The sequence below is a fragment of the Euprymna scolopes genome, chromosome 12, assembly GCF_053919585.1.
Source record: "Euprymna scolopes isolate OS-2025 chromosome 12, ASM5391958v1, whole genome shotgun sequence".
In the NCBI taxonomy this organism is placed as follows: domain Eukaryota; kingdom Metazoa; phylum Mollusca; class Cephalopoda; order Sepiida; family Sepiolidae; genus Euprymna; species Euprymna scolopes.
This window is the reverse complement of record NC_136493.1, coordinates 50,713,106-50,726,505: the sequence shown is the minus strand read 5'-3', so window position 1 is coordinate 50,726,505 and position 13,400 is coordinate 50,713,106. Positions and strand designations below refer to the sequence as shown.

The 13,400-nt window shown below is 30.4% G+C and overlaps 1 protein-coding gene across 4 annotated transcripts in view; it reads left to right on the top strand.

Moving 5' to 3' along the window:
* LOC145291280 (splicing factor, proline- and glutamine-rich-like) overlaps window positions 1–13,400 on the top strand; it is a 137,618-nt gene that overhangs the window by 29,304 nt on the left and 94,914 nt on the right. For all 4 annotated transcript variants that reach the window (XR_013869376.1, XR_013869375.1, XM_080136923.1 and 1 more), the window contains exons 2-9: window positions 3,777–4,078; window positions 4,179–4,274; window positions 4,757–4,953; window positions 5,066–5,153; window positions 6,430–6,574; window positions 9,429–9,554; window positions 9,906–10,064; window positions 10,268–10,303. Coding sequence is in view for 2 of the 4 variants with exons in the window: in XM_080136923.1 (XP_079993049.1) it covers window positions 3,777–4,078; window positions 4,179–4,274; window positions 4,757–4,953; window positions 5,066–5,153; window positions 6,430–6,574; window positions 9,429–9,554; window positions 9,906–10,064; window positions 10,268–10,303 (1,149 nt within the window). In the remaining 2 variants the exon portion in view is untranslated. The remainder of the gene's footprint in view (window positions 1–3,776; window positions 4,079–4,178; window positions 4,275–4,756; window positions 4,954–5,065; window positions 5,154–6,429; window positions 6,575–9,428; window positions 9,555–9,905; window positions 10,065–10,267; window positions 10,304–13,400) is intronic.

Here is a 13,400-nt window from a genome sequence, read left to right as displayed (position 1 = left end):
ACAAAAAAAAAATTTCTCCCATATTTTTTATGAAAACTGCTTTTAAAATATAAATTAATCCAAAAGCGAACATGTATCAAATTTTGAAAATCTGACCATTAATTGCTTTTTGCTAAATTTATTAAACACGGATGCCTGCATATTAAAAATGGCCACTACATGGAACATTGCTTTAAGGTGTCAATGTAAATGATTTTAGTATTGTATTTTCATACAATAGAAAAGGTTAAATCATTAGCGGTTTATTTTAAGTTTCTTTTGAATTGTGTAAGTTATAACAGTAGCCAATATTTAAATTACACATATGAGGGGTAAACTATTGACTGTATGCTGTAGAGATCTCATTGATGATTTTACACCAGAAAATGTGATCTTCCACAAAGTTAATTTGAAAAAAAAAAAAATTGTTTATTCTGTGATGGGGCTTCAGACTATACAATATGTGGGAGGATGGCCTCTATATATCTAACAAAAGCTGCACTTTGATTCTAGGTAGGATTATTTTACATGTCATATATTTAAAAATGTCAAAATACACCTTGAACTTGCTTCGCTAAGCATGATTAAAAATGTCGGTAAACATTGTTGATTCTTATTTTAAAAGAATCTAAGTGCATATCAATTTTTAGTCATTTTATGTCCAACACATGCCAACATAAAATACTATTGCTGGATTCGCAATCCATGTGATTGAATTCTTTAAATTCAAAATGTGTTACTCGATTTGGCCTGTAAAAATGTTTTTACAATGAAAGTATGAAAGCAATTTACGAAACATCTTTTGAACTTGTTTTTTCACAACGGAAGTTAATTCAGCCATCAAATTTATTTAGTGAAATAGGTTTTCTGCATCACTCTCAAGCCATGTATTTTCTATTTCAGTTTTTAATACATTTAAAGGAACTGAGAGCAATTAAGTAGAAAATTTATGAATATAAATGTAAATTAGTCTATCACAATCCAAGAATTGGAAATATTTTCACTTGAAATTGTGTAGCCTTCTAATACTCCTTGATATACATAGTTTCAGTTTTTTATCAGTTAAAATTTGTGCTTGAAAGACACCCTAAACTCTTCAGAAATTATGTAAATTAAAAACAAAGGCAGTTAAAATTGATGTTAGAAAGGTGAAAGTTCATTTTCTATAACTTTTGAAGATCAGGACCTGTTGAATGTTCAGTTACACATATGCCTCTATGAAATCTGAAGAAAGACTGAGGCTTTTTTTTTTTATATATAATATATATATATATATATATATGTTTCATTAAAATTGGGAGCAGGTTTGATAAATTTTTTTTTATATATATACTTTGAAATTATTAATCTTGAACAAATTTTCCATTTGTTTATAAATTTCATGCAATTCACTAAAGACTTTTCGTTTGACCTATTTTCCATTTTTCACTTTAATGAGTACCATCCAGCTGAATTTACTCCCTCCTTCAAACAATGCTTAATTGATTTCAAATTAATATATTCTGCAAGTTATAATCTTCAAAAAAAAAAAGTTTCTGAGCATATTGGCTGATAAAATTATCAGGTCAGAAAAGTTAATTTACCAAATCGAGTATTATCTTCATTAGAATGTTAAGATTTGAAAGTATTTATATGTTGGAAAGAGAGTAACAGCTTGACTTTTTGTTGAAAGAAACTTTCAAAATTTAATTGATTTTTAGTTTTCATTTAATTTCGTCTTAATTTTATTTTAACTCCCCTGGTGTACAAGACTGTTGGCCATGCTTATGTTCACTTTACAATACTCCATGCAGGTGAGATCTGATTTTAAACCAAAGCAGACCTGTAATGGTTATGTATAATTATGATACCAAAATTGTGGCAACTGATGTTGCAAGATTATTTATTGTAGATGACAGCTTGGCCTCATGGACATGAATATAGAATAGAGGAGCTATGGACACATGGTACTTATCAAAACAGACTTGGGACTAGCTTAAGTTTCCTTAGAACTGCCGCAGAGATGAGTATATAAGATATCTAACAGTTGATCCTCCTTATTTTCTTGAGTATGAAGTGAAATATATTATGCAGCTATCTGAATGCCTCCAACTACATTTAAAAAAAAAAAAAATATCAAGTGAATAAAAACTGAAGCAACAAGAAAGCAAAGCCTTTTTTGTTTCTTAATCTAAAGTTTAACTTATTTTGATGGACTTGAACGAGCTCCCCACCCCTCTAATTTTAACCAATGTTTTTTTTTTTTTTTTTTTTTTTTTTTTTATAAACTACCTAACCCATTGTAGTACCCCCACCCCAAGATAAAACTGTACTACATACTAAAACATACTATAAAAATTATAGGAGGGTGATTCTCATTCAGGTCTGCCCTTATTTCAACTAACTTTCATTTAGTACTAGCAGGGCTACCCGGCGTTGCTCGGGACCGTATAAACAATGAAAAAACAAAAGCAGATATTGAACATATGTTTTATTCTTAGTGGAGAGGAATCTTTCATCTCAAGTTTTAGCGTTAATGACAGGTTTTTTGGGGGCCCCCCTCGAAGATAACTGATCAGTTGACCAATTTCTAGTGGTCCGTTTGACGTGAAATTTCGATATTTGTCATCCGGGTGATGGGGCTTCGATATACCAAATTTGTCAAGTTTGGTTCCGTCTTTCAAAAGTTTTAGCGTTACAAACAAACATACATACATACACACAGACGTTTGGCTTTTATATATATAGAAGATTAATGATTTATAAATTTTTTCTTACTGTTCTGTTTAGATTAGTTCATTCTTGTATATTGATTTTAAATTTTCAGGTGTCAAGTATGATAGTTGTTAGACAAATTATATATTTTTCCTATCTGCTTGAATAGATACTTATGAAATACTACAATTGAATATTAGCTTACCAAAAATATATCATTCAAAAAGTTTATAATTTTGGTTGGCAATAATTTATTCCACTTTCATGTATTAACATTTTAGACTGAAGTAACTTTTAAAATTGTTTTTAGTTCAATAGTTTTGATTAAAAAAAAAAATGCTTTTTTTTTTTTTTTTTTTTTTTTTTTTGTGAATTGTAAGTTTCAGATGTATTTGCTAAAATTTATGTTAAAAAATTTATAGCTTGGTATAAAGTGTTTTTATTGGATTTGGTTTTGGATTGTAGATTAAAAAAAATTATCCTTGGCAATATCAGGTATATTCCTGATTATTCTGTAGATTTACAAAATATTTTTATCCTTTTCTTTTTGCATTCCCTGAATGCTTTCTTTATTGCATTTTAAGTAGATTTGAATTAAAATCCTTATAGAATTTGTGCAAACACTAAATTCCATTTTGCCTTCAAATGACCGATTTGAGTTTCAGTTCCCTCTACATAAAACTATGTTCATGCCACATGATACTACCATGAGAAGCAATGAAATAAGGCAGTGTTAAATAAAGCTGTGATCAAAATCCTTTCATTATTTAATTTTACTCTAAATATATCTGATTACCAAGTTTGTATTAAACAAAAAAATTGAAATGGTTGTCCTTTCAGAAATTAAAATTCTATTTAAAATTGCAATATGAAACCTTAAATTCATGATCCTTTCAATATTTTAGTTTTTAAATTTTAACAAATTTTTTTTTTGAAGTTTATATACTTTAAAAGCATACTAAGAATGTCATTTTACAAGAATTTATTTCTAACAAATTGAAAAAAAAAAAAATTAGTTGGAGCCTTTTAACCATTTTTATAAGTATCGAACTTTAGCTTTGAAGTTTACAATTTGTTCTCATTTCTATTTTGTCTTTGTCTAGGATTATCGTCACAATGCTGAAGCAGCTAAAGCAGCTCTTGATGGCATGCAGCGCAAGGGACGCACTCTTCGTGTTCGCTATGCTTCCCTTGGATCTGCTCTTAAAGTTAAGAATTTGTCCCAGCATGTTTCAAATGAATTATTGCAACAAGCCTTCTCTCAGTTTGGTGAAGTTGAACGTGCAGTAGTTATTGTAGATGACAGAGGTCGACCAACAGGTGAAGGGATCGTAGAATTTGCACGAAAACCTGGTGCTCAAGCTGCCTACAAGAGAATTACAGAAGGAGTCTTCCTACTTACATCGTTAGTATTTGCAGTTTTAAAATATTTTTTAAATATGCATAAATTTTGAGTAGGAAATAATTTATATTTTCTGAATATTTTTGCTTCATTTCTTTTGCAGTGCACCTCGTCCTGTAACTGTTGAGCCTTTGGATCAGAAAGACGAAGAAGATGGTTTTCCAGAAAAATTCATTAATAAGACTGATGGATATAAAAAGTAAGCCGCCGCCCTGTTTCCTTTTAATTGTAAAACAAATACTCATCCTAGTATAGGTGTAATGAATTCTCAGTTTTTGCATCACTTGTATCTCCCAATAAAATCCAGATTAATACTACTAAATCATTTTAGAAAATGTCTAAAATTTAAGGTTTAAGGGTTGGTCTTAAGAAATTGAAATTCAAGAAGTCTTGCTTAATTGTAATTTTGACTATAGATCAGATTAAATGCAAATCTGAAATATTTAAATTTTCAAATGGGACATTTGGCCATATTAACCCTCTTCCTGTGTTCATGTTTACAGTAGACTAATTAGTTTAGGAATGAATAATATAATATATACATAACTTTATAGAAATAAATTTAAAGCTGTTAGTAGCATTTTCTTGATTTAAATTGGAAAATCAGATTACATGAACATATGCATATATTTAAAGAAATTGGACAAGTTAAGATTGATATTTAACTTTTTTTTTCTCCAGAGACAGAGAATCTGAACCTAGATTTGCACCACCTGGTTCATTTGAATATGAATTTGGTTTACGCTGGAAAGAATTGGAAGATCTTGAAAAACAACAGCATGAAAGTGTTAAGAAAGCGATGGAAGAAAGCCGCCTTAAGTTGGAAGATGAAATGGAAAATGCTATGTTTGAACAGCAAGCTGAAATGATTCGTCAAGGTAAAGAATTGCACATTTTCTGTAATGTTAAGAGGAATGAAAGATTTTGTATGTAATATATATATATATAAAAAAACTATACATATTTTTTTTTTATTTTTTTTTTATAAAGATTTACTCAGACAACAAGAAGAATTAAGACGGCTTGAGGAAATGCGTCAGCAGGAACAAATTCGCAGACGTCAAGAATTAGAAATGAGGTAAATGAATTTTTCTTAGTTTGTAAATTAGAAACTTGTTAGATCTCCAATTGTTGGTAAAATAGAAATATTGATGACATTTTAGCCTTGTTTCATATAATGAAAAATATTAAGTGGGTGTGGTGGCTCTTTTCTACTCTTAAAACTTACACTAAAGCTTTGTAATTTGAGAATGAATTTTCATGATTTAAACTAGATTCAAACTAAATCCCTTGTCATTTTTGCCCTCTAGCTTTCAGGTAACATGTTAGATTCATGGGCAAAATCATTAGGTTGATTATGTGCAGATTATCTTGAGGTTTTGAGTTCCATTCTCAATGAAAGTGACAAGTGTCACAATTCCCCGATAAGATCGCTCTGTTGACAGCCATAAACTTATTGACTGCAACCCTCTTTAGAGGAGTAAAACAAAAATGGGGGGGGGGGGGGCTCACTTGTAGGCTGTGATGTCTTAGGTGGCAGAACCATTATTTCACTTCGACTAAACAGACCAGAGAGGCCCAATCCAGCTAATTGTGTCTTAAAGTTCATTCCAACCATATTTAATTTGATTCTTCAAAGAAATCAAAACTATTTCTTTTCTTCCACAAATAAATACGAGAAGACAGGGTCAATCATGTGGAGAACCAAGACTACCACTGCCAAAGAGTAATCTTTTCAAACAGTAAACTTCCCACTGACTGGAATTTTCTTCTGGGAGTAATGTTATATACACACTACCTAGTTCTTCTTGCATATTGAGTACTGGAGTAAATACTGAAAATAGATACATAAAATTATGTGTACGTATGTTAATAAAGGTCTTCTCTCTAAAATTTCCTTCTCAGATTGTTTTCTAAGAGTAATACAGGGTGTTCTAGGAATATAAATTATTTTACCTATAGAATTTGACAATTTTATTTAGCATTAAATAATCCATAGATTGTTGATAAGCTGTAAAACACTCCTTTGAGAATGGAATGCAAACTATAATCTCTTAGGCCCCTAATAAAGTTTTGGGTTAAAAATTCCATTGTTGTTCCAGGGTTGAACACAGAAATACATGATGGCCAAAACATTGTGATAAGCCAGCAGTTTAAAAATTGTAAATTTTTTTTTTTTTTTTTTTAATCTCATTGACTTCATGATACTTTTAACAATATTTTTAATATCCTAATCAATAAACTGTTCTTTTTTTCAATAAGAATTAGTAAATTATCTAAATAACTTTAAATATATGCTGAATAGTTTTTTGTTTTTTTTTAACCTAAACTCTCGGGCTTCATTTCAATGATAGGCGACAAGATGAAGAACGGCGTAGACAGGAAGAAGACAGAAGACGGTCAGATCTTCTAATGAGGTCTCAAGAAATCAGACGCAGACAAATGGGACAAGATTCTATGGGCCGAAGTGATCGTCCTGGAGATATGATGGGAAGACAGGTAATCTTTATTTTATTTGTAACTAGCATGATTGGGGTATTTATACAATGTTTTTGCATTACTTGTGAAAAACATTCAAACACAGGGTTGTAATATATGGTTAAGTAGCAATGTTAATCATTTAGAACTGCTTTAAAGCTTCTCCAGTCACTCATTTTTCAACCAAACTTCAAACAATTATTTCAGTTTATAAATCATCTCGGCTATATTGTGGAAACCAGTTATAATGAATTTACTGGTGTTCAAAATCATAAATTTTATTTAAAGACGAATGCCGTACATTATTACATGTGTATATTATGTTTATGGGGACAAAAATAAGACTTAAATAAAACAAAGAACAATTAAATAGAAAGCCTGGAAAAATCATGAATTACAATAGAAAATGTGAGCATGAACAGTAATATGGTTAAGCTTAAACATGGAAAAGTAAAGGATTAGTTAAAACTGGAAAAGAAAAGGACAAGATATTGTTAAAATAAACTTATAACTTAAAATATTGCAGCATTAAGAATTTTTTAAAAATTCAATTTATAACATAATCAACTCTTAATGCTGCAGTATTTTACGTTATGAATATTTTTTACTAGAATATCTAGTCCTTTACGTTTCCAGTTTCAACTAGTCCTTTACGTTTCAACTAGTCCTTTACGTTTCAACTAGTCCTTTACGTTTCAACTAGTCCTTTACGTTTCAACTAGTCCTTTACGTTTCAACTAGTCCTTTACGTTTCAACTAGTCCTTTACGTTTCAACTAGTCCTTTACGTTTCAACTAGTCCTTTACGTTTCAACTAGTCCTTTACGTTTCAACTAGTCCTTTACGTTTCAACTAGTCCTTTACGTTTCAACTAGTCCTTTACGTTTCAACTAGTCCTTTACGTTTCAACTAGTCCTTTACGTTTCAACTAGTCCTTTACGTTTCAACTAGTCCTTTACGTTTCAACTAGTCCTTTACGTTTCAACTAGTCCTTTACGTTTCAACTAGTCCTTTACGTTTCAACTAGTCCTTTACGTTTCAACTAGTCCTTTACGTTTCAACTAGTCCTTTACGTTTCAACTAGTCCTTTACGTTTCAACTAGTCCTTTACGTTTCAACTAGTCCTTTACGTTTCAACTAGTCCTTTACGTTTCAACTAGTCCTTTACGTTTCAACTAGTCCTTTACGTTTCAACTAGTCCTTTACGTTTCAACTAGTCCTTTACGTTTCAACTAGTCCTTTACGTTTCAACTAGTCCTTTACGTTTCAACTAGTCCTTTACGTTTCAACTAGTCCTTTACGTTTCAACTAGTCCTTTACGTTTCAACTAGTCCTTTACGTTTCAACTAGTCCTTTACGTTTCAACTAGTCCTTTACGTTTCAACTAGTCCTTTACGTTTCAACTAGTCCTTTACGTTTCAACTAGTCCTTTACGTTTCAACTAGTCCTTTACGTTTCAACTAGTCCTTTACGTTTCAACTAGTCCTTTACGTTTCAACTAGTCCTTTACGTTTCAACTAGTCCTTTACGTTTCAACTAGTCCTTTACGTTTCAACTAGTCCTTTACGTTTCAACTAGTCCTTTACGTTTCAACTAGTCCTTTACGTTTCAACTAGTCCTTTACGTTTCAACTAGTCCTGTACGTTTCAACTAGTCCTGTACGTTTCAACTAGTCCTGTACGTTTCAACTAGTCCTGTACGTTTCAACTAGTCCTGTACGTTTCAACTAGTCCTGTACGTTTCAACTAGTCCTGTACGTTTCAACTAGTCCTGTACGTTTCAACTAGTCCTGTACGTTTCAACTAGTCCTGTACGTTTCAACTAGTCCTGTACGTTTCAACTAGTCCTGTACGTTTCAACTAGTCCTGTACGTTTCAACTAGTCCTGTACGTTTCAACTAGTCCTGTACGTTTCAACTAGTCCTGTACGTTTCAACTAGTCCTGTACGTTTCAACTAGTCCTGTACGTTTCAACTAGTCCTGTACGTTTCAACTAGTCCTGTACGTTTCATGTATGCATTTTGCTATTGTAATAGAACTATGGGTTACTCCAAAGGTGAAACCTCAACCATTTAATTAGCTTTAAGATTTTCCATAATTTATCTGCAAACAATGTACAAAATAAAACTGAAAATAAAGTAGCTTAATATTGCAATTACCATTATTTTTAGTGATAGTATTAGAATTGTATCAATGTAAGCTCTGTACATTTAAATTGTTTTTAGAAAAGGTAACGTTTGAATATTTAAGAATTTTTATGAAAGCAATCTAACAAATGGTATTGTAATAAATGTAAATATTGAAGTATTTCATTTCAGTAATGAATTTTTTATTAAAAAAACGACTTTTAGGAGCTTACTTTAGTCTACTCTACTGAAAATTATGGGTACTTTTAAATATAACAAAAATATTCTATAAATGCAGCCAATGTAGGGTTTTTAAAAAAAATTTTTTTAATGTAACTATTCATAAAGAAAATTACAAACTATTTGCTTTGAAACCTTGAGTTAAGCAAATGTGAATAATTATATATTGGAACAATCGTTTGTTTACAAACTTTAGCTAAAGTTTATTTAAAATATTTAAATCTGATTATTTTTATGGTATTAAGTGGAATATGAGTAAGCAGGACTATCCTCAAACTCCATCTATAAAAGTATTCACAAGATAAACTGAGCAAAGTATCAAAGTATCAAAATTGAAAATGACGTCTATTTTTAAAACAAATCAATGAATGATGGTACATAGTTCTTTTTATAAAAGTATTTATAGAAATGAATAAAAAATAAAACTTAATTGTTCAGTCTTTTTCTTTGGTATTTTTTCTAGGTCTTGTACAAATATGCTATGTGTTTATTTACTTATTTCATTTTCTAGGGAGGTAGTCCAGCAATGAATGACAATCAGCAACGGGGCCGAAATACTGGAACTGGGGCTCCCCCTCTTCCACCTCCTCCACCTCCACCTGCTGGAATGGGATTGGACAGACCAGGACAAAACCAGGTAATCTCCTCTCCAGTTTATATATAGTTCTATTAATTAGTGACCATTAAATGGACAAGTTTTCATATAAATTTAAATGTTTATCATCTTGTAACATTTTTAGATGATAGAAGTGAAAAATTGAATGTTATATTGCAATGTATTCTGAAATCTTTAAAAAAATTGCAAGTTTTCAGTTCCATAAACGTAACCTCATCTAATTTACCATCACAATCTGTTCAGCTTATTACATATATATGCTAATGTACCAACATGTCTAGTTCTTTAGAAATTTCTGTTAAATCGGTAAATATGACTAGTTTCTGTTCACTTAATGGATGTATTGATTTTTTTTTTTTTTTTTTTTCTCAGATGCCTGGTGGTGGTAGCATGAGTGGCAATTACAATTATAACAACCAAGGGGGACCAATGGGTGGACAAAACATGGGTGGTGGACCTGGTGGTAATACTGGAAACTCAAATAACATGGGTGGTGGCCCATCTGGTGGTGGAATGACTCAAAATTCAATGGTAAGTACAAAATGATCAGTTTTAAATGGTGAACACCATCTCACAGCCTTAAAACCATGTTTTTATTAAAAAGGAGTTGCAAAAATTTTTAATGCAGATCTCTAACATTAAAAAAAAAACAAAAAAAGAACTGAGCTAAAGAATACTATTAAAAGTAATTCTGACATTGTATTTAAAACTTAATTTTTCTCCTTTTTTTTCAGCAGGTGAAAATGAATCAAAATGTCCCCAACAGAATGGTGAGCAAAACATTTTCTTTCAAAGTTCTGCCACAATTACAATTAGTTTCAACTTGAAAAAAAACCCCAAAAAACTCCTAGCTCTTTTTCAGTTGGTTAGAATCGAGTTGATTTAGTAATTTCGCTTCTGACAATGATTCTCCAACTTTTCATATTTTTAGTTTTCATTAAGATCGGGTAGTTCATCTGGATTTCACATATTTATATTTTTACTATTAACTGTCTGCAAAATGGTTGCTGATTATTTCCTGTTTTGATAATCTGTGTACATTCAAATTGTCAATATTGATTTGAAAAATAAGTCAAAGTGGTAAACTTTGAATGGCTTTACTTTCTGGATAATTAAAAAAAAAGGGGGGGGGTTGATTCTATCCTTACTGTTGAATAGTTAAGATTTATAAAATTTAGCTGGTCTTTTATATATTAGCCGATTTACAGCAAAAAAAACAAAACTTTCTAAAGTTTAATTGTTAAACAGCGATTGTTCATATTTGTAATGATACTATTTTCACCTGTGATAGAATCTGTATTCACTTCAGATTGTTACCTCCAAAATTCTTTGTCCTGTCAAGTTGTATTACATCTTTGATTTTTCCAATCATTTCGAGTGTTGCATGTATTTTTGATTACTCATTAGGTTTTTATCGGAATCTATTACTGGCTCTTTTGGAGTTGATGTAGGAATAATTCATACATAATGTTCTTGTTACAGTTGTGTGGAAATTTTTGAGGGGGGGGGGTATCTGAGTCCATTTTATTTTAATAAATGGATTAGGCATGCTCACAGATATTTGTCTGAATAATTGAACTATTGTTACTGAAATGTTTTAAATGTTCTGAACACCATAAACTTGATCAGGGAGGTCAAACATTTTTAAATGTTGCCATAGGTAGTTTGAGATTTAAAATCAAAATCTTTCAATATTTTAAACACTCATAAATAGAAACAATTGGGTATATTTTAACTGACAAATGAAACCTTTATAAATACTGAAGCAGACATCTTAGGCATATTGTTGTCGATTATTTATTTATAAGAATAATTAAAAAAAATTTTTTTAATCTGATTAGATTGATTGGAACAAACATTTAACTTGTTGATTGTTCTGTAAACTAATAGAATATGGCTTATACTCATTTAAGGATTGTTTTCATTCCAAATTGATCAGTAACAGACCACTTGTGAATAAATTGTCTTCCACCCAGGCCCATTGTAAACTTGTACATTTTTAGTTTTAAAATTTTGAATCCATATATAATTAACAATTCCGTTTTAATTGGCAATATTAGCTTTTGTAATGAATATTGCCAACATATTTAAATTGTAATATTTACAAAAAAATCTGAGCATACCATTTTCGAGCAGTTTACATGAAATTCAAGGCTTGAATGTTTTTCCTTTATATTTGTTAAACTTATACATTGTGGTTATCAATGTGTGAAAATATACCATTAGCATAATTTAAATGTATAAATGTTAATACATTTAGTTGCCTGGTATTTTTAGAGCAATGTCTGAAGGGAACTCAGTTTTTTTTTTTTTTTTTTTTCACTTTTTATATTTGCATAATGACTTTGAAATGGTGTACGTTAAATTAAAAACATTTTTCATTTCTCTTTAAAATATTCTTTGATTATAGGAAGCAAACATTACAGGTCTAATTTGTTATTGTAATATGTAATTGAAATGTTAGTCTTTTTGTAACGTACATAGTCTGCTCACCAATCAAGTTTCAATATTTTCATGTCAACAAATGGAAGTTAATGTAAACATCTTTTGACTCAATAAATTTCCAAATATTGTTAAAATACTCTCAGTACAACTCTCCAGTAAGGAAGGAAATTGCATATCGATGTTAATAGTTTAGGTTGAAGAGTATTAAAAGGTTAACAATTCTAGTTTTTGTGCCAAGTCATCTAAGCCAGATTTTTTTTTTTTTTTACCTATACTTGTATTTTGGAAAGTAATTTCTGATGCAACATTTTTTAAAATTTAATTTTATAATTCATGAAATGTTTTTCATGAGAATGGCTTTGCTTGATTCTTAAACTTGAAAGTTTTTTCAAAAAAGAGGTTAAGTCTGCTTGTAAAAGCGAGGTGTTTTATCTGGATTTATAGACTTTTTATTATTTTTGCCAATTTCATAAATCTTGTGTAGTGACTTGAGATTTCTTTCTACAGTAATGATTGTAAAGTAACTTATCTTCTGTATATTTGGTGCCACAAGTTACTAGAGAAGGTTTCAACTTGTAGTTTCTTGATTCAATTTTTTTGTAATTTAATAGAATTTATTTAGTACTGTTATGAACATGTCACCTACATCTGATGTAGGGAGGGGGTGGCTAAGCAAGAAACTTGTCATGCAAGTTCCATCTTCACTTATATTGGAATACAAGCATGGCTCCATTTATTCATAAAGTCAATTTCTCCAATAACCCAAATATGAAGCAATAAAAATGACTAATAGTTAAAGAAGTGATTGGTAATGCTGAATTAAAGAGGGTAGCAATTATAAAAACATTGAAGATGTACTTCAAAAAGCAAAATTATCAGTTTTTGCTAATGGAGTGTCTAATTTCTAGATTAATAAAATTGGATCTTTTCCTGTATTGGTTCTTGCCTAGATGTAGCTTATTAATTTTTAATTGAAAAAAAAAAAATACAATGTAAAATAAGATGAATCCTATCCCTCTACCAAACAAAAAATGGAAACATTGCATGTTTTTTTGCATAAACAAGTCCTTAATTTTAAAAAGGAAACAACTCTTGCAACACTGGTTAAGTATGGCTTGGACCTAGTATAAGGTTTATGAGATTCATTTAGATGTTAGGAGTGGGATGTGTTTAAGTTAAATAATGGCCACCGTAAACCAAGACACAATTTTAATCAAATGTTCCGCAATGATAAACCGTGTATTTATCTGCACAGTCGGGTCTGCTATTGCAAAACAAACGTAGCTGTACCTATCTGACATCTCGACTTTTTGTTTTGCTCTTTGAATTTTTCTCTATGAATGAAAATATTTTTGGGAACCATTCAATGAAAAAATGTCACTCGGGTTTTATATATAACTAGTATGGCTATCTGGTTTTCCT